Source organism: Capsicum annuum, chromosome 12 (assembly GCF_002878395.1).
Source record: "Capsicum annuum cultivar UCD-10X-F1 chromosome 12, UCD10Xv1.1, whole genome shotgun sequence".
NCBI lineage: Eukaryota > Viridiplantae > Streptophyta > Magnoliopsida > Solanales > Solanaceae > Capsicum > Capsicum annuum.
This window is the reverse complement of record NC_061122.1, coordinates 78545269-78567699: the sequence shown is the minus strand read 5'-3', so window position 1 is coordinate 78567699 and position 22431 is coordinate 78545269. Positions and strand designations below refer to the sequence as shown.

The 22431-nt window shown below is 37.5% G+C and overlaps 1 protein-coding gene across 1 annotated transcript in view; it reads left to right on the top strand.

The window, feature by feature from the left end:
- The window catches only part of LOC107849912 (uncharacterized protein At5g03900, chloroplastic), a 94947-nt gene that overhangs the window by 55363 nt on the left and 17153 nt on the right, over positions 1-22431 (top strand). The window contains exons 11-12 of the mRNA XM_016694440.2: positions 14945-15008; positions 15456-15599. Coding sequence (XP_016549926.1) covers positions 14945-15008; positions 15456-15599 — 208 coding nt within the window. The remainder of the gene's footprint in view (positions 1-14944; positions 15009-15455; positions 15600-22431) is intronic.

The window sequence follows — 22431 nt, the reverse complement described above, 5'->3', positions numbered from 1 at the left end:
AATGGGATTAATATATAAGTTATATATATATATATTTTTAACTTATATAGTTTATATAATTTATTAACTTTTTTATAATAAGTTTAAGTTTTTATTATTGTAAAAGGTTTTAAATTTTAACTTAAAAAAATATATGTTAAGTTAATATAATATTTTTAGTAAGTTTAAGAAGTTAAAGTTTTTTCTAACTTTATAAACTTAAATACTTAATATAATATATTTTTTTTTCATAATTGCAACAAACAAAAGAGAAAATTTAAAACAAAATTAGGCGAATAGCCGTTATATTTATTCAAATTTCGTACGTTGTACATTTATTACAAAGATATTAAATGTAAATCTAATCTACGCAGCCACCTTCTAGGAAAGGTTCTGTGTGAATTAGATTTCTATTGTAGAATCTTATTAATATCTAAATTGTCTATAATTTTTTTGGCATAACTTTTCTAATTCTTCGGCGGATAAATCCTTCGGAATTGGTCAATTTCCTTGTTCCTCCATTACTTCCATTCCATCATCACTATTTTCCTCAAAAATTTCCTCTATTTCGTCTTCAATATGGGGCGGTAATTTGGGGAGCACAAAATTTCTTCATTCGGCATTGATCCAATCTCTAAACCGAAATCTCCAAACTATCCTTTGCTAACGAATACCGATGATCTCCTATTATAAATCTTCCTGCGCTGAAAGCTTTTTCCGAAGCAACTGAAGAAGCTTGAGCTGATAACAAATCTCGAACCATCCTTGAAAGTCTTGGAAATTGTCTGATCCGGGTCTTCCACCACTATAAAAGTTGTTTTCTAGTTTCATATCTAATATTTTTCCGGTCCTGCGAAAGATACGAATCAAAATCATTACTCCTACAACATTGAAGATCAAGTTCTTCGCCCATCTCGTCATCTAAATCATCATATCTACGTCTAGAAGTAGGAGGTTCAATCGGCCCAATATTTTGTTCCATAACTTGATACAAGTTATATAAACTCCTAGCTATAGATACTATGCTAGCACAACAAGTTTCAACTGATGGCTTTTCATGAAGTTCAACTTCTAAATTGTTGTATAATTTTCTAACCAACATCACTGTACCATGTTCTTTATAAAATGGGTTTAATAACTTAGTTGTTAAAAGAATTTGTGGAATAGGAACATAATATTTTTAAAATTTTTCAATCATAGCTTCAATTGCCTCTTTGTTAGGACATATTTTTTTATATTCAACAAGTATTTTAGAAATAGCATTAATAGTTACTAAAACAGAACAAATAGTTGGAGTATATTGAGCAGATACTGTGTTCGTTGCTTGATAAAAAGTTTTCAAAAATTTACAAAGTTCTTCTACTTCAGTCCAATCATCTTCATCTAGCATTAAATTAACATCCCCATTATAAGAATTATAAACTAATTGTATAGGTTTACGATATATAACAGCAACTTCAAACATTTGAAACAAAGAATTCCATCTAGTAGGAATTTCTTTTGGAACTTTTCTATATGGAAGACCACATTTTTCACATTTACGTTTAAAATCATCCATTACAGCCTTTTTTTTTTATTTTTAAACATAGATCTACAAGCAATTCGCACTTTAAGACAACCATTTCCAAACAAATGAATACCATCATGTACTATTAAATTTAAAATATGTGTAGAACATCTAACATGAAAATGATCTTGATACATTAAACATAATCTAGTTTTTAACTCGTCAATAGCTTTCAAATTATTAGAAGCATTATCTAATGTGCATGCCATAGGTTTACCAATAAATCTAAAATATTTTATGCTCTCCGCTATTGTACTAGCTATATACATACCGGTTTTAGACTCATCGACATATTTATAAGCAATAATTCTTTTTTGCATGTTCCAATCATGATCAATCCAATGGGCCGTGAGAGTAAAATAATCATTACCGATAACACTAGTACCCATGTCAGAAGTAACAAATATTCTACCATCAAATTTATCAAATAAGCAACGAAGAAAATGACAATGTTCAGCTTGAAATTTAAAAATATCATTTTTAATTGTATTTCATGAAAAACCTTTAAAAGAGGGATTATATACTCGTTGAATGTAATGAATAAAATCGGGATGCGAAGGAAAACTAAAAGGCAAACCCATAACAACAACCATTTTCGCTAGTTCTTCTCTAACTACATCTTCACTATATGTCGAGGATGAACTTGTTTCAGCCGGGTTAAACATGTCTAAACGCATTTGAACCATATTACCTCCTACAGATTCATGTACAAATGTTGTACCATCTTTTTTTGCCTTAGCCTTATTTTTTAGACGAATAAATTCTTTATTACATCTCATCAAATGCGAAGTTAGCAATCCTGTCCCGCCATTTTTTCCCCCAGTCAAATGTTTAAAAACATTCTTGCATTTATTGCAAGTAGCAGTACTTTTTACCCTATCATGCTCCATAAATTTCCAAACTAAAGACCTTTTAGTACGTTCGGTACCTTTGGCCCTAGTGAATTCCGGTAAAGGGGCCAGTTCTTCACCGTGTTCCGGTAATTCCGTAACCGGACTAGTAGGGGCAGGGGTATCACCTAATTCTTGTTCTTCTATATTATCTTCCTCTGGTAAGTCTTCCTCAAAATTATTATAACGCCTATTCAGGGTCTCATTATCTAATTCCATACCGATACCAACATCGAAACCATTAGGTTGTGATAATGAAGTTTCATTAAGTCTAGGTGGTAATGAACTAGTACTAGCCTTATTTTATTTCTACGAAAGACCTTACCAAAAATTGGTTTTTTATTATTACTATTTTTTTCAAAATCCATAATTCAAAATAAAATATTAAAACAAGCAATACAAATACAAATTGATGTTCATAAATAAATGTAGATACTAAAAATTAAAAATATAGATAATTAACGTAAATAAAAAGAGATTAAAGTTGGAACGAATATACCGAACGCCTGCGTAAAAGCAGACGTATAACAAATGTCGGAATTAAAAGATGATAATTGAAGATTGTAATATCTTCAAAAAATCTTCAACTCCAACTAATATAATAAATGAATCCTCAACTTCAAGTGTTCAACTAATATAACAAAACTAGAAATATTTAGAGAGAACTTGAGAGAATACTAAGAGAGAGTATGAAAATTGATAATATTTGTGTGAAAAAAATAATTGAAATGAAGTATATTTATAGTAAAAATTTTAAAGGGTGGTGGGGGGGTAATTGGAAGGGGTGTGTGTGTGTGGAGGGTAATAACGGTTGAAATGCAACGGCCAAAAGAGCCGTTGCAAACCAAGTTCTTAAAAAAAAAAAAGGGCTGAAATTTAAACATTTCGGATCGGAAACCGGTCAACCGGAACCGGAAATATCGGAATTTTTCGTAGGTCCGGACCGGTATCGTATTCCGGACCATTGGGTACCGGTAAACCGGAACCAACCGGACCGTGTCGTTACTGGTACCGGAAATCAATTGGAAACGTCACTATCGGAACGGAACGGAAAGTTCCGGTTCCATTGCCAGCCCTAACTGGAACTGTTGTTGTTGTTGTAAAACTAGAACAAGGTAAACTGTGCTTTCTAATGGGTTGATGGATGACATGGTGAGGATGCCCTAGCTGATTGAGGGTGTTTTTATTGAAAGAAAGGCGTACGGAGATTGTGAGGGACGACGTCTGGAGGTTGACTTGAGGGAATTGAGTAGAGGCCGTTGTTACTCCGACTTATTTGATTCCAAATTCAAAGCAATGCCTGTTGTAACCTCTTCAAATTCTACTAATTCACCCGCCATTACTTCGAAAAAATAAAGAAGTGTCTGGGTTGCTTGATCCCTGCCAGGAAAATAAGAGGGATGAAATTCAAAAGAGTCATTATTATCTCGTGCAAATTTTTGAATCGAGAGAAGACATTTTGTAATAGAAGGAACATGAAGAATATTTTTGAGGAAAATGGATTTCGAAACTAATAGACTACAGTCGAACATGCAAATTATAGATTTCACCCGGGAGCATACATGGAACGTCGAGGAAGCAAAGCATCTACTTTCCAATCTGTAGAGGAGGAAAGTGATTGGGGGATGGATGCGTCAATCTGGGTCCATCAAAACATAATCAAGATGAGCAAAGAGTTCGGGGTTGAATTCGAGGGGAGTAGAAAGGAAGCTTTGGTACTTTTCAAGAAGATTAGCAAAAAACACCCGATCACCCAGGAAGCAGAAAAGAAAAGTGAAACTCCCAGAATCAGAGGTCTTCAAGAGGTAAAAGGGTTAGCACTTGATATGAACTTCCAAAGCGAAGGTACGAGAAATAAGGGTCGGGGAATTTCTACAGATATATGATGAATGTGAAGATAATATCATAGAATGTGTGGCGTTTACATTGCAGGAACAAGAGGAAGGTGATAAATAGTGTGATATTGGAGTGGAAGACAGATGTCATGTGTCTGCAGGAATCCAAATTAGAAGGGAACAATGGAGAAGTAATAAAACAAGTTTGGGGAAACAAAGGTGTTAAGTATGCGCAACTGGAGGCTAGTGGCACTAGGGGAGGGATTTTGATGATGTGGATAACAAGATCTGGGAAGGGGAAGTAGTAGAGATAAGTTCCTGTACTTTGACTTGTAGCTTCAAGTCAAGAGCAAGTGATTTTGTTTGGCATATGACAGGGTTCTATGCCCCAACTCGCAATATGGAAATGCAACATGTGTGGTGCTAAATAGGGGCTGTCAGGAGCTTATTCACAGAGCCTTGGGTTTTAGGAGGGGATTTCAACATCGTCAGGTATGCTTCAGCGAAAGACAATTGCTCCAGAACCTCTGTATACATGAATGAGTTCTCTGATGTAATATAGGACATGGAATTGATTGACCCTCAGTCAGAAGGGGGGAACTACACCTGGACAAGGGGTAGTAACATGAAGGCTGCATCCAGAATTGATAGAATGTGATATTCTACTGAATGGGGGGAAAAATTCAACAATGTGAAGCAAGAGATTCCACCTAGAGTGTGCTTAGATCACATACCAATTGCTTCAACAAGTGGCAACAAAATCCTATTTTAAGTTAGAAGGGTGGTGGTTGGAGACTGATGGTATTAATGAAAGAATCAAAGAATGGAGTGCAAGTACACATGGGAATCTGGAAAAGAAACAGGAGCCGCTCAACAGAATTTGTGTTTGATAGTATTCAGTGAAGCAGACTTTTAACTATGGATGAAGCTGTCCAGAAAGCAAATGTGGTCAAGGATTTTGAAGATCATGCCCAAAAAAAAAGAGAGATGGCATGGAGACAAAGATCAAGAAATTGTGGATAAAACAGGGAGACAGTAGCACTAAATTTTTTCAGAAAATTGCAAATGGTCATAAGAGGAACAATCGCATTGACAAATGGTAGAGGTTGCAAACAGTAGAAGAGAGATAGTATCTTTCTACAAGAAATTGATACTAAAAGTGAGATCTGGAGGCCATCTAACAACATGAATTAGTGCCCTTCCATCAGCACAGAGGAACAATAAGAACCGCAGAAACCTTTTGAAGAAGTAGAAGTCCTACTTGGACTTAAGGCTTGTGTTGTAGATAAAGAACCTATCCCAGATGGGTACACTAAAGGATTTTTAATAAAATGCTGGGAGATTGTGATGGCAACTATTCAGAACTTTCATTCACATGGGTTTTTTGAGAAGAGCTTTAATGCAACATAAAGGACCCGCTTATGGGTTCTAGGGGGAGCTCAGATGTTGTTGCTGCTACTGTTGGTCTTTCGAGTAAGTCTTCAGCATCGGAAAATTCCAGATTTCTTCCTAATGAGGTCTCGACAGATTCTAGTTGCTTGGGGAAGGTGGAGATAGGTTTGAGCCGCTTGTTGGCTCTAGAAATGAGGGTTCCCGTTTCTATTGGGGATCATACTTCTAAATCCCTTGTCCCTTTCGTATTTCCTCCGGTCTTGACCCCTGATTTGGGTGAAAAGGAGGTAATTACTATTTCGAAAGAAATAATGCGTGATCCCAGTCATTGGCCTTTATAGGAAGGGAAAGTAGTGTGTCCAAGTGGGCGGAAGAAAAATATCTTTAACTTTGGAAAATTTTTGGGGGTGTCCTTGTAGGAATGAAGGAGAAAGTTATTGAGCTCTTGAATATCATTGATCTAGAGGCTAGAGGGGATGCTAAGTTGATAGCTAAGGACTTAAGGGGAAAGAAGTTGATGAGGGAGGTACAAAAAACAGAGCGTCAAATTTTGGTATAGTGTAGAAATAAAGTGGGCAAGGATGTAGGTGGGTTGGAGGGAGTCGAGGAGGGGGGGGGGGATTAGTTGTTGATGGATTGTAAAATCATTAATTGGAATGCGAGAGGGATGAATGACCCAAATAAAAGGGCCATCATTAACGTAGGCTTTAGGGAATTGGGGGCGGATGTGATATGTATCCAAGAAACAAAAATGGAAATCCTTTCAGATAGGAGGAAGGTGGGTAAAGAATGATTGTATTCCAGCTCGGGGAAGTGTAGGAGGAATTCTCATTCTTTGGGATATAGAAAATTGGAGAGTGTGGAGATTATCAAAGGAGAATATATGTTAGGGGTGCGGTTTAGAAACATTAGCCATGTTATGAATTGGGCTTTTGCAGAAATATACGAGACCTATGGGCGAGGGGTCTATGGAGGCTTTTTGGTATCCCTTATTTTTTTTAATACCAATAGATTTCGGGGGAGAGGTTTAAGCCTTTTTCATTTGATCCATGGTGGAGGATTCTTCTTCTGGATCATGACTAGACAAATTTATTATGCCCACTTCTAGGGAGGAATTGACTCCCAATGTGTTCCAGTTTTTTCTCCTGCGATTGGTATTCGATCATTCACTGATCATGTTGGATGGAAAATATGGAAGGCAGATGAGATCTCCTTTCAGATTTGAAAACATGTGGCTAAGTGTGTCGGATTTTGGGAAGAGGGTGGCTGGTCAGCGGAGGAGTTAAGCGATGGAGGGGAGGCCTTGTTATATGCTTGCTAGGAAATTGAAATTGCTCAAAAAAGACATTAGGATGTGGAATAAAGAGGTGTTTGGGAGGGTAGAAGTGAAAATGAGGGAGGTTATGAATGAATAGGAGTGCTAAAGAGGATAGAAATGGGGAGAGAGTTAGAGGAGAGGGAAAAAGAGCGGAAAGTGGGGTGGAAAAAGAAACTAGCTGAGTTGGCTTTGGCTTAAGAGGTTAGCTGGAAGCAAAAATCGAAGGCATTGTGGTTGGATGAAGGGGATCCGAACACTCAATTTTTTCAGAGGACATCAATCTCTAATAGGAGAAGGAACTTCATTGAGTTGATGGAGGTAAATGGGGTGGTGCATGTGGTGGAAGAGGAAGTAAAATGGGCAGTTGTAGAGTATTACAATCGTTTGTTCAAAGAGAAAGCAATTTGGAGGCCTAATTGGGGGTTTTGAGTTCAATCACATTGGTGGCGAGGAGTATGTGTGGCTAGAAAGGGAAATTGCGGAGTAAGTGAAAAAAAATTAGAATGTTGTGTGGTGACAAATTTCCTGGACTTGGTGGTTTCTCTTTGGCTTTTTTCTAGCATTGCTGGAGCACGACCAAAACTGAGGTGAATGGATACTATTGCTGAGTTTCAGGAAAGAGTGTATTTTGAAAATAGTTTGAATGCTTCGTTCATCGTCATCATCCCTAAGCGAAGACTATGGACCTATTAGTCTAGTGGGAAGCATCTGTAAGATCATCTCAGGTGCTTTCCATTAGATTTAAGAAGGTGCGAGATGAGATGGTATCTACCTTGCAAAATGCTTTTGTGGAGGGTAGACAAATTTTGGATGCAACTTTGGTGGTGTACAAAGTGGTGGCTTCGAGGAGAAAGCAAGGTGTGCTAGGTGTACTATACAAGCTAAATCTTGAAAAGGCCTATGATCATGTGAATTGGAGTTTCCTAGATGCCATGGAATTTGCGGAGCAATGGAGAAAATGGATAAAATTTTGCATCTCTTCTGTGAAATATTTCATTTTGGTGAATGGCAATCCTTGCGGTTCTTTTGGGAGCTCGAGGGGTTTGAGACAAGGGGATCCTCTATCTCCCATTTTGTTCATCTTAGTTATGGAAACATTGAGTAGAACCATGGATAAAACTGTCATAGGAGCATTCATAAAGGGTTTCAATACTGCAGTTGGGGGTGTTGGAACATTTTTGGTTTCTCGTTTATTGTTTGTAAATGATACTTTGGTTTTTTGCGATGCAGATATGACCCAACTGGATTATTTAGGCCAAGTCCACATTTGGTTTCAGTTTGTGTCGGGCCTAAAAATTAACTTGTGGAAGTATGAGATCATTCCAATAGGAGAGGTAGGCGACATTGACTCTTTGGTATAAGTTTTGAATTGCAAGGGTGGGCCCCTTCCTACTACATATCTCGAGTTATCGTTAGGTGCTTCAACCAAGAATGTTATAATGTGGAATCTGGTTATCCAACGGGTTGAGAAAAGATTATAGATATTTGTCCAAAGGTGGAAAAGAGTTGCTTATTAAGAGTACTCTTTCGAGCATTCCTACTTATTACATGTCTTTGTTTCATGCGCCAACTTCGATCTCTAGAAAGTTGGAAAAGATCTTAAGAGATTTTCTTTGGGAAACAGTGGATGGGACGAAGAAGTTTCATTTGGTGAATGGCAATCCATGCGGATTCTTTGGGAATTTGAGGGGATTGAGGCAAGGGATCCTTTATCTCTGAGCTTGTTCATTCTAGTTTTGGAAGCTTTGAGCAAGATGATAGACAAAGATTTCATGGGAGGTTATTTAAAAGGCTTTAATGGAGTGATTGAGGGTGTTAGGATTGTATCAGTTTCACACTTATTATTTGCGGATGATGCTCTGGTTTGTTGTGATGGACATGTGAACCAACTAATCATTTAGACCAAGTGCTTACTTGGTTCTAGGTGGTTTCATGCCTTAAAATTAAACCTAAATGTGAGATTGGGAGATGTTTGACATTGGGGTGCTCGCTCACGTTTTGAAATGCGGGGTGAGGGCTCTTCCGACTACATATCTTGGATTACCTCTGGGGGCTTCTAACAATGATGTTTTGGTGTGGAATCCGGTTCTACAGAGGGTTGAAAAGAGATTAGCGGGGTGGTGGAAAGATGCTTGTCTAAAGGAGGAAAAGAGGTTCTTATTAAGAGCACTTTATCGAGTGTTTCCACTTCATGTCTTTGCTTCAGGCTCTATCTTTGGTCATCGAAAAATTGGAGAGGTTGTAGAGAAACTTTCTTTGGGATGGGGCAGATGGAGCAAAGGAATTTCACTCGGTGTAATGGAAGTCCGTCACATGTCCAAAAGTATTGGGATGTCTCAGAATAAAAAATTTGACAGTTTTTAACAAAGGTTTGTTAGGCAAATGGCTTTGGTGTTTTGGGATGGATGTACAAACATTTTGGAGTAGGATGATGGTTGATAATATAGGGGTTATGGAAGGAAGGCAGAGAACTAGAGATGTCTCTATGCCTTTCTAGTGCGGTATGTGGAGGAATATAATGAAGGATTGGGATTAGTTCAAAAGAAATATCTCATTCAAAGTTTGAAATAGGAGGAGAGTTAATTTATGAGGACATAGGTGGTGCGGGGATAACTTATTGAAAGACTATTTCCGAATCGTGTGTAGGATGTCATGCCAAAGAGATCCGTTAATCCAACAAATTAGGAGATACATGGTGGAGAGATTTTTTTGGGACTTGAGATTTAGAAGGCATTTCCATGATTGGAAGGTGACTGAGCTTTAAAGGTTGATGGTTATCCTTCACAGGCAAGTCAATTCGGTGGATAAAGCTGATGCTTTGTGTTTGTTAATCTTTCTATGAGAAATTTTGAATTAGGGAGGAGGTCCCATTTTCATGTGATGCAATTTGGATGGCGTGGTGCGGAGGAAAGTGTGTTTTTTCTCTTGGCTTGCCGCTAAAAGGGTGATTTAGACGGCGGAAAATCTTAGAAAACATAAGGTTGTTTGTGTTAGTTGGTGTTACATGTGTAAAGTGACGGGATAAAGTGGATCACCTTTCTATAATGAGTGGAATTTGTAGAGAATCAGATTATGTAGATTCTTTACTTTTGGTTTTATCCTTTGTACGCAGCCAACTCGACCTTGTTTAAGAATGAAATACATTTGCCTTATCAAAAAAAAGTTTCATTTGGTGAAATGGGAGTGTCGCTTCTCCCAAAATATGGGGAGGGCTGGCATTAAAGATTTAGAGGTATTTAACGAAGCTTTGTTAGGTAAGTGGAATGCTTTCTGGAGAGAATGATAGTTGATAATATGGAGCTATAGAAGTGGAATGGATAACTAGAGACGTGACTATGCCTTTTGGATATGGTTTGTGGAGGGATATCTTGCAGGGATTGGATGATTTCAAAGTAAACATCTCATTCTTGGTGGGAGATGGGAGGAGAGTAAAATTTTGGGGACATAGGTGGTGTGGAGTCTATTTATTGAAAGATGACTTCCCAAGCCTTCACAGAATTTCTTGTAACAAAAGAGACTTGTGAATACAACAACTTAGGGGGACACAAGGCCCACGACTGGGAGGTGAACGAGTTCCAAAGATTGTTGGACTTACTCCATAAACAAGCCACGACAGTAGATAATTCTGATGCTTTGTGGTGGGAGGTGGGGAATAATGATATGTTATTAGTCAAGTCTTATTATGGGAGACTTCTGGTTAGAGACGTTGATTTTTTTCCATGTAACACTGTGGATTTGTAAGGCACCGAGGAAGGTGTGTTTCTTCGTCTGGCTTGCCATTGCCACTCATCAGGTGATCTTGTCGGCGAAAAATCTTAGAAAACAGAAGGTTGGTTGCATCAGTTAGTGTTATATGTGCAAGAAAATGGGTGAGGGCATGGATCATCTTCTTCATTGTAATCTTACCATGAGGTTATGGTGGAAGACGCTTTGGTGGTTTGATACTTCATGGGCCTAAGAACTGTGAAATAATTGATGATTAGTTGGAAGAGAGGGAGGAGGAGGAGAAGATGCAAGGCTTGGAATGTGGTTCCACTCGCGTTGATGTGGGTGGTGCTGGGAGATTGAGCGTGTAGAATTGAGCCTTCTCATTTGAGGAGTAGCCTCCGGTCCCTTATTTTCTTTTGGTGCACCCATAGAATTCCAATTTGTATTGGAGATTGGGTGGAGTTGTAGAGAATTATGTTTTTGTATACTCGTATACGGCCAATTGCGTGGCCATGTTTATGAATGAAAATACTTTTACCTGATTAAAAAAAAAAAGATATCCAAGACTCCCACAAAGATTGAAAACGATGATGCACAAGCGAGTTGACAAACAACAGATGGCTTTCTTGAGAGGGAGGCTGAGCACTGATGCAGTTCTCATTGTGTTTAGATTCAAGACAGAAAAGACTCCAGGAATTATGTGCAAACTGGATATAGAGAAAGCTTATGATCACGTGCACTAGAGTTTTTTTCTTAAAATCATGCAAAGGATGGGATTTGGAATGAAGTGGATCATATGGATGAAATTCTGCATAGTAGATTTCTTTCCTTCTGACAGGACTGAGACAAGGTGATCCCCAGTCACCTTTTTATTCATACTACTAGTTATGGAAGGTTTGAATAATATGATAAAGACAGCTCACAGTAATGAATGTACAAAGGGGCTTTAATCTAGCAAAAGATGGGAATGCAAGAAATGGAAGTTACACACTTACAGTATGCATATGATACTCTTATTTTCTGTGATGCAGAGGAAAGCTGGCTCAAGATCCTGAGGCTAATCCTCATTCTTTTTGAAGCAACCTCTGGTCTCCACATCAATTGGAGGAGAAGTCATATTTTCCAAATCAATAAGGTGAACTGAATTGAATTCAACAACTGATAGAAGTTTTGGGAGGAGTGATAGGGAAGCTACCAACCGTCCATTTGGGGATACCTTTGGGAGCCAAAAGTAAATCCAAAGAGATTTGGTATGGAGTGGTGGAGAGAAGTGAGAAAAGACTGTTCAGATGGAAATCACAATATTTTGGCCAGAGGTGGAAGATTAGTTCTAATCAATTTAGTCTTAGATGCCTTAACATCCTATCTGATGTCAATTTTCCCTCTTCCAGTCAAAGTGGAAGAAAAAATTGATGTCCTACGAGAAATTTTTTGTGGAATGAAGATAAGGAGAACAAAGGAGTCCATTTGGTTAAATGGAAGACGATAATCTTATCTAAGAAGCGTGGAGGATTAGACATCAGAAATCTGAGAAAACGTAACAGAAGCTTGCTTATGAAATGGTTGTGGAGATTTCCTAAAGAAGAGAAGACATTGTGGGTTAGGGTGATTCAAGCAAAATATGAAAAGGAAGACTTTTGGAAGACAAAGAATGTAGTTTCTGCTTATGGCATCTGCTTGTGGAGATCAATCAGAAATCTGTGGCATGCTTTCTTTGAAAAAATAATCTTCAATATAAATAATGGAAAGAAGATCATGTTCTGGGAAGATGATTGGCTAGGAAATGGTAGTCTCAAGCAGCTCTTTCCAGATATTTATCTACTTTATCAGCAGAGGTCTACTTCACAGGAAGTATGGGCTACACAAGGTTGGAATCTGACATACACAAGACTGATGCAAGATTGGGAGGTGGAAAGACTGGCTGAATTCTATGGCACCTTAGATCAGTATACAGGATGGTAGGAAGGAGAAAGCATTCTTAGGTGGAAGTTCCACGGCAAAGGCATCTTCAGAGTCAATGCTGAGAACTTGAATTAGATGGGTCTCAAAATTAGTTTTTTACCTTGGAAGCTTATATGGAAAGTGAAAATCCCCTACAAAGTGACAGTTTTCACTTGGTTCGTAGTTAAAGATGCCGCTTTAACTCAGGAGAATCTCATGAAGAGGGGCATAAATATGTGTCCAAGATGTTTTTTGTGAGCATCAGGCAGAGACAATCTATCATCTGTTTCTACATTAGAAGGTAGTTAGCCAGCTATGGAACTTGTTTACTAGCTTCAGGGGCATAAGGTGGACTATGCCTGAAAGAGCAGGTCAGACTCTAGTAAGCTGGAACAATGAGGGTCAGTACAACAAAAACAGATGGAGAATTGTCCTAACAGTGATGTGGTGGACCATTTGGAAGGATAGAAATTTGAGTTGTTTTGAAAGTATCAGTATCCCTTTTCATAAGATTAAAATGAACTGCATTATCACTTTTTGCTATTGGTGTAGTTCTGAGTATATAGATGATCCTGGATAAGAAGAAATATGACATAGAGATAGTTTTTTTTCCTGATTGCTGAGCCTACTCAGCTGTATGTAGCTTTGTGATGTAAATATTTAGGATCCCAGCTTTAGTGCTGAAGATTTATATACAAACTTGTTACCTTTGTCAGAAAAAAAAAGAGAGTTGAATTACCAGTATGATGAATTTGGAGCCTTTGACCATTACTAGCATGAACTTGATCCTTGCCCCGATAGTTTTCTAGTTGTTGTAGGTTAGGAAGATCAAGACTAATGTGATGAGTAGCCTAGTGTTGGGGAAACCATTGCTGATTAATAGGGCTAGAGCATGGTGTCGGGGAAACCATTGCGTATTAATAGGGCTTGGAGCATGATGTGACAAACATGTTGTAGGGTTGATGGTGTGATTGTACTTCTGGAAATGCATCAGAGCTAGATGATTAGAATCGTTGTAGATTTGATACCTTTGGCGTGAATCATTGACAAACCGCTACTGCCTTGTAGTTGAGCCGCCTCAAAAGGAATTGGATCTGTACCCATGATTTCCCCCTTTGCCGCGACCATTGTTGGGACCACGACCTTAACTATTATTTGAGGTATGGTCTGACCAGTAAGAATGCTGAATGAAATTAACAACACCGTTGACATAATATATATGTAGACGATGAGCCAGTGACTGATAGAGACGAGAGGGTCTGGCCATGAATACACTATCTTTATGGAGTAAAGAGGTTACAGATAGACCCTCGGCTCAAGGAAAATGTAAAAAAAGATTATGATGAAACTACTGTAGAAAAGAAAACAGATGCTGACAAAAAACAAGTTTTGACGGATGCAAAAGTAAAAACTGTGGTGAAACTTCTTTAGAAAAGAGAAGTACTGATTGTTGCCTCCCACAGTATACGCAAGTGTATGCTGTCGTCAAGTAAAATAGTGATTGCAAGCAATCGGATGTCGAACTCACAGTGACCTATAATTAACTGTCTACCAAATTAAGCGGGTGTATTTTTGATTCCCCCCCTCTTTTGGAGCTCCCCATAGATAAGTGGTAAAACATGAAATCAGGCTTAAACCAACAGTATTAAACTAATTATCCTTAAAACAAAGCATAAATGTGTGCAAAAAGTAGTTAAAAAGTGTGTATTTCAGGCCCACATCGCTGACATTATCAAATTGCAGTTGACATAAATGCACTGCTCTCAGTTCTTCACTGTGCTGCTGAGACAATGCAAGCTTTCAATCAGCTTGCTCTCAATGCCGCTTACTGTACAAACTCATTGGTTCCTTTAATTCCATTTGTTCCTCCGTATCATCAACATTAATGTAGACAATTACAACCAAACAAATCAGCTTGTATTCTTTTCTAAATACCCCTTTTCCACTGTCGCCACCACTACTACCACTACTTTACGAATGAAGTCTCTGTTTTTTGATACATTGTTTTTCCCGCATAGCCATAAGAGTAGATGCTGTTCGAAGCCGACAAATCAGGCACAATTTCTTATAATCCACACTTTAATAATCATAGCTCTTGTTTGGAATCTGCCATGTAAAGCTAGTTTGGAATTGATTCCATAACTTTCAATTTATAGCTAGTTATCCAGTTATTTTCAGGCCCAAATTGTAATTTATTTCCCCAACCTTAATTATATATTTATGTAAGTAATGTCCTAGCTGTTAATAATTGTAATAAGTACTTTGGATCATTGCAACGTTTCTCTAACACCTACCACTTGAATTATATTTGAAGGAACATGACAGTCAGTCCAAGTAACTTCATCTCATTTGTGTCCGAGATATTTCCGTTACTTCAGGTATCAACTATAGTATCATCCTTGAGTTAAACTTTGCTCTAGTGTATTGATTACTTTATTTGGTGTTTTTGCTCCCTTTCCAGGTCATTTAGTGTTCTGGAATTTAATTTTCTTACGAAACAATGATGTGCTTGATTAGCCATGAATCGACTTGGTAACTGCAGACATTATCTTGAAATATTGCCTGATTGTAATTACTTAAACTTTGCCATGGCCAAGCCTGAATTTCGTTGTCTCTCCATTAGTGAAGTTTGGCCTGCAGTTAAAGTAAATTATTGCGAGCTCCAGTGCTAGTTCATTATCAATTAATTATTTTGGGAACTTGAATGTCTTGATTGATTCTTATATCATACAGCCGTAATGTAATTCAGATGTACTCCACTTGTTATTTGGGAGTAAATAGTGTTTCGAACTGCTCATTCATTAATTGTATGATGTCACTTGCAGATTTATGCTGGCTCTTTTTTTACCATTCCCTTGATCCGATGGTTTCTTGTTCGAAAGAGAAATGGTGAAATTGAAAGAAGAAATCGAGCAAGGGAACAATATGCCCGAGCACTTGAACGACCTGATCTCTCATTGCAGAGGAAGGTACATTCTTTGCTACCTCCTTTCCAATTTATGTGGTAGTATTTCCTTTTTAGTCTGTTCCGAAAAGAATGATAAATTTCTAACTTGGATATTATATTAACTTAAATTTTTCGTTTTACTCTAAATGACAAGCTTTTATAGCCACACAAATGTTAATATGTTTAACAAAATTTTAGCTGAGTGTTTTGGTTACTTAAACTTGTCTTTGCTTATGCCATTAGACTTAATCTTATTGTAGGATTTAAAAAATAGTTTTATGTAGTGCATGTGTGGTGGTGGTGGTGTGGGGTGGGTGGGTGGGGGAGTTAAGAACTTGTTATAACAATTGGGTGACTTCAATGAAAAACAAGAAAATAATGTGAAAGTGGAAATACAAAGATTAAAGACGGAATTTAAAGATATGCAACATTTGAGAATAAAATCTCCAAGATTAAGTGCTACGAACCTTAATTGATTTTAGTATTCAAAATTAGTATATTAATACTAATTATGATATTAATAAAGTCAATTAAAAAACTTAGATCAAAAGGTGAGCTATTCCTCCATTTCAAAGAAATTAGAGATATTAATTATTACCGAGTTTAAGTTACAAATATGAACTAAAGATATCAAATTACGAATTAATCTTACCATTTAAAGAATCGTTCTTATAAGGTTGTAAAAGGTTGTAAGATAAAGCCTGTTCGAATAGGAGTAGGAACATGAATAGTATATAGAATCCTACTTGGAAAAGGATTGTGATGTTGTGTCCTAGTTGGTAAAGGATTAGTGTAGTGTATATAAATAGGGCCTCAGTGTAATTGTGTAGATATAATAATTTAATAAAACTTATTTCTCACATCGTATCAGAGCGTTGGTGCTGAGCTTCAATTTCCGGCATGCGAGACACTTTCTTGGTCACTTTTCCAACAATTTCTCTTTTTCAGTAGGGCCGTGCCATCCTTCCTTCCCCATTTGTATAATTTTTCAGATTTTGACCACTTTTCAGTAGTCAAATCTAATAATCCGACGGCTTTAACATTGTTCTGGTGATTCTAGGGTTGTTATAATTAGTTTTTTGAGCATTTCTATTTTTGATAGATTTCCGACAAGATTTGTCAGACTACTTTCGATTTTTCAGGTGGTTCAGTACAATTTATGCAAATGTTTATCACTAATTTTGATTTAGTCTTATGATTAAGTCTGAATCCTTAATGAGGAGACCAGACAATCAAACGTCACAGTCCATGAAGAATCGACGAGGACGAGGTCATTTTCGATGATCTTGACCTAGGTGTAGTTATTGTAATTGGTTTGGACACTCGTGATGTATGCTACTCCCAACCTAAGTGTAGTTATTGTAATATGGTGGACACGTAAAATATGTTATTCTTTGCATGATTGACCATCTAAAAAAGGCTCATATTGCTCGGTCTAACACCATAGGTAATCAATGTATTTATTTATTCGAAGAGGAATATAATGAGTATTTTTCGTTTTGAGCAAATAAGCATATGTCTCTACCAGTAGCCTCACTAGCCTCACTGCATAGTTTGCTACCTTTGGATTATGCGTTGTTGACTCTGGTGCTTTTGATCATATTTTTGGTGATGAATCAATTCTATCAAATATTGTTTATTCGCAGTCTCTCTCTTTCGGCTGTCACTTTAGCAGCCAATGGTAACCAAACCAAAGCAAAAGGAGTTGGACTAGCTATTCCCCTATTCTCTGTCACTTTAAATTATTTTCTTTATGTCCTTGGTGTCCTTTTAATATTGCATCGGTCAATTGTTTGATTCGTTCCCTAAATTGTGGCATACTATTTTTTAAGGACTCTTTTGTCGTGCATGATCGTAGTACGGGGCAAACAATTGGTGTATGATATGAGTCATAAGGCCGCCTCTACTGCCTTACCTCTCATAGTTCCTCCATAGCATGTCCAGTTATAGATCATTCAGATGTAATTCACAAACATTTGAGACATCCTAGTTTGTTCTAGCTATAAAAGATTGGGCCTAGTTTGTCTAGTCTATCACCATTAGATTGTGAGTCATGTCAACTTGGGAAACATACTCGAACTACCTTTCAACGTAGTGCTGAAAGTCGTGCTGAGTTTATCTTTTCTTTGGTTCAATATGGTATTTGGGGTCCTAGTAGTGTATATTTAGCCTTAGGGTGGCATCATTTTGTTAGCTTCATTGACGATTATTCAAGATGTCCTTGGATTTTCTTAATGAAAGATCACTCTGAGTTGTTTCCTATATTCAAGAGTTATACAAAATTAATTTGGTCTCTATTTGTACCTTTCGTAGTGATAATGCCTTAGAATTTATATCCTCAAAATTTCAACAGTTTATGAATCATCAAGGAATTATTCATCTAACTTCTTGTCCATACTTATCTAACTTCTTGTCCATACACCCCTCAAAGACTGGAGTAGCAGAGAGGAAGAATAGGCACCTCACCAAGACTGCTCGCACTGTTCTTATTCAATCCCATGTTTCGCTGCATTTTTTGAGTGATCCAATTGTCTCATCTAGCTTATTAATTAATTAGATGCCCTCATCTTTCATTCAAAATCAAATCCTTATTCAGTATTGTTTCCTCCGTCGCCTCACCTGTATACTCTATACTCTCTTCCCTCTCATGTCTTTGAGAGTACATGTGTTGTTCATTTCACTCGAGGAAAGATAAATTAACCCCTCGTGCTCTAAAGTGTGTCTTTCTTGGTTATTCTTGAGCATTAAAGGGGTACCATTGCCGCTCACCTGATCTTCGTTGGTACGTTATGCTAGCTGATGTCACATTTTTTGAGTCTCGGCCTTACTTTACATCTTTTTTTGATCTTGATCAGCCTAACATATTTGAGGTGTTACCTATATCGACTTTTAAGGATTCTACCATTACTTCTACATCTCTAACCATAGTGCCAACAATCTTACCTACACATACTTTTAAGGAATTTACAGTACCTTTTACAACCCCATCCACAATGCCACCACTCCTGACTTATTATCGTCGTCAACGTACAACATCAGGCTTAGATAATCCTTATCCTGCGTCCTGCACCTGACCCTACACCTACTACACACTTGTCTCCTCTTAATCAACCGATTGCAGTTCGAAAAGATATACAATTCACTCGTAATACTAACTTTCATCATACCTTTTTTAAGTTATCATCGTCTGTCATCACCCCATTATACCATTTTATCATTTTGTCCTCTGGCTCCATCCCTACATCCACAAAAGAAACACTTTCTCATCCAAGATGACGATATGCTATAATTGACGAGATATCTGCTTTAAATGCAAGTCGTACTTAGGGAGCTTGTTCTTCTTCTTTCATGTAAAACAACTGTTGGTTGTAGTTGGGTTTATGTAGTCAAAGTTGGTTCGGACGACCAAATTGATCGGCTTAAGGCTCACCTTATAGCCAAAGGATATACTCAGATATTTGGGCTTGATTACAGTGATACTTTCTCTTTCGTGGCTAAAATATCATCTGTTCATCTTTTTCTACTATGGTGGTTGTTTGACACTGGTTAGCATCTATTTATCTTTTTCTATCCATGATTTCTATGCGAAATAATGGAGAAAAATATTATTGAATTTGTGTGTTTACATAATTACATTCAGACCCTATTTATAGACACTACATTATAATTCTTTTTTAAGTATGATTTTATATATTATTCCTATTCCTACTCATATTCTAACACTCCCCCTCAAGCTGGTGCATACCAGTCATATGTACCTAGCTTGTTACAAATGTAACTAATTCGAGGACCGGTGAAAGACTTGGTGAAGATATCTCCAAGTTGATCACTTGACTTCACAAATTTTGTAACAATATCTCCTGAGAGTATCTTTTCTCTGACAAAGTGACAATCAATCTTTATGCATTTAGTTTTCTCATGAAACATTGGATTTGATGCGATATGAAGGTCTGCTTGATTATCACGCACAAGTTCCATCTTATTGTTTTCTGCAAATTTTAGTTTGCTCAACAGCTGTTTGATCCAAGCTAGCTCACAAGTTGCTACAACCATTGCTCGATATTCTACTTCCGCACTAGATCGAGCAGCCACTCTGTTTCTTACTCTTCCAGGACACTATATTACCTTCTACTAAAACTCAATATCCGGATGTAGAGCGTCTATTAGAGGGTTATCCTGCCCAATCAACATCTGTATATCCAATGATATGCTCATGATCTCGATCCGCGAAGAGTAGTCCTTTACTGACTTAAAGCACTCACAGGAAAGGATATGTCAGGTCTAGTCACTGTGAGACAATTCAACTTTCAACCAACCACCTATACCGTTCAGGATTACTGTGTGGCTTCCTTTGTCCTGGCAAAAGTTTAACATTTGGATCCATAGGAGTGTCAATGGGTCTACATCCCATAATTTCTGTCTCCCCAAGACTGTCTAAGGCATACTTGCATTGAGAAATAACAATACCTGATCTGGACTGGGCAACCTCAATACCTAGAAAATATTTCAGTCTGTCTAGGTCTTTAGTCTAGAAGTGCTGAAAGAGTTGTTGCTTCAATTAGTGATACCATCTTGATCATTGCCGGTGATAATGATATCGTCAACATAAATCACCAAATAATTACACAGATTGGTTCTAAATGTCAATAAAACACTGAGTATCAGCTCCATTACGAATCATGCCAAACTGTTCAATTACTGTGCTAAACTTTCCAAACCAGGCTCGAGGGGACTGTTTTAGACCATAGAGTGACCTGCACAATCGATATACAAGGCCACTAGACTCCACCCAAGCAGCAAAACCAGGTGGTTGCTCCATAGAGACTTTTTCCTAAGATCACCGTGCAGACTAGCATTCTTGATGTTCAACTGATAAAGAGGCCAATGACGAACAACGACAATACATAAGAAAAGATGGACAAATGCTATTTTAGCCATGTGAGAGAAAGTATCACTATAATCAAGCCCAAATATTTGTGTGTCTAACAAGGCGAACCTTAAGCCGATCAACTTGATCGTCTGGACCAACTTTAACTACATAAACCCAAGGACAACCAATAGTAGATTTACCTACAGGAAGGGAAACAAACTCCCAAGTACCACTCGTATGCAAAACAAATAGCTCATTTATCATAGTCTGCTTCTATCCTGAATGAGAAACTGCTTCACCTATAGTCTTAGGGATGGAAACAAAGGACAAAGATGATACAAAAGCATAATGGGGTGATGATAGACGATGATAACTCAAGGTAAAACTAGAGATACGAGTAAGACCTTAGAAATATCAGGATGATCAGAAAATGTATAGTAAGGTTGAGATTCAAAAAATGTAACATCGGCGTACATAAGGTAGCGACGAAGATTTGGTGAATAATAATGATATCCTTTTTGAACTCGAGAGTAATCACAGAAGACACACTTGAGAGCACGAGGGACTAATTTATCCTTTCCTGGGGCTAAGTTTTGAACAAAGCATGTGCTTCCAAAGACACGTGGGGGGATAGAGTAGAGATGTGATTGTGGAAACAAGATGGAATGGGGAATTTGATTCTGAATGGAAAATGATGACATTCTATTGAATAGATAGCAAGATGCGAGGATTGCGTTGCCCCCAAATTGCACCGGAACACGAGATTCAATGAGAATTGTGCAAGCAATCTTAAGAAGATGCCTATTCTTCCTTTCTACTACCGTTTTGCGGGGGGGTGTACGAACAAAATGTCTGGTGGATAATTCCTTGATGAGTTATAAACTCCTGAAACAGAGAGGATAAGGATTCTAAGGCATTATCACTACGAAAAGTATGAGTAGAAACACCAAATTGAGTTTGTGTTTCAGCACAAAAACTTTTGAATATAGAAAATATTTTAGAACGATCTTTCATTAAGAAAATCCAAGGACATCTTTAAAATTATCAATGTAACTAACAAAATAACGAAAACCTAATGGTGAATTGACTCTACTAGGACCCCAAACATCAGAATAAACTAATGAGAAAATAGACTCTGAATGACTCTCGATACTACGTGAAAAAGTAGCACGAGTGTGTTTCCCAAGTTGACATGACTCACAATCTAATGTGGATAAACTAGACATACTAGGCACTTTTTTTTGTAGCTTGGATAGACTCAGATGTCCCAAACATTTGTGAATTAGGTCTGGAGGGTCTGTAACGGAGCATGCTGTGAAGGAATTTGAAGAGGTAAGATGGTAAAAGGCTTGTGATTCATGTCTTGTGCCTCGTTTGTCCCGTACTGCGGTCCTGCACAGGAAAAAAATCATCAAAAAAAGTTATGCTACAATGAAGGACACGAGTCAAACGACTAATAAATGCAAAATTAAAAGGACAACTAAGGACATAAAGAATAAGAGTCTAGAGTAGTGATAGAAGATAGGGGTTTGGATTGTCGAACTTCTTTTGGTTTTGTTCGGAGTAATAGTAGGAAGAGATTGTGAATAAACAATATCAAATAGAAGTGATTTGTTACCATAAATATGATTTGAAGCATCTGAGTCCTATGATCCAAGCGTAATAGAATGTGAAACACAAGCAAATGTTTACCATCAGCAGAGAAGCATCAGGCTGGGCAACCGAGGCTACTTGTGGTGATGTCTGCTTACTTGCTCTATACTGAAGGAACTCATCATATTCTGTCTCAGCAATATGAGCATTATTGGATGGTCGATTTAGTTGTGGAGATGTTTGCTTACTTGCTCGATTCCGAAGGAATTCATTATAATCCTTTACAACAATAGGATCATAACTGGGTGGTGGATCAGGCAAAATATGACATATCCTGATTGTGTCCAACTTTATGACAATAACTATACTTTGATCGAGATTTTTCATAACG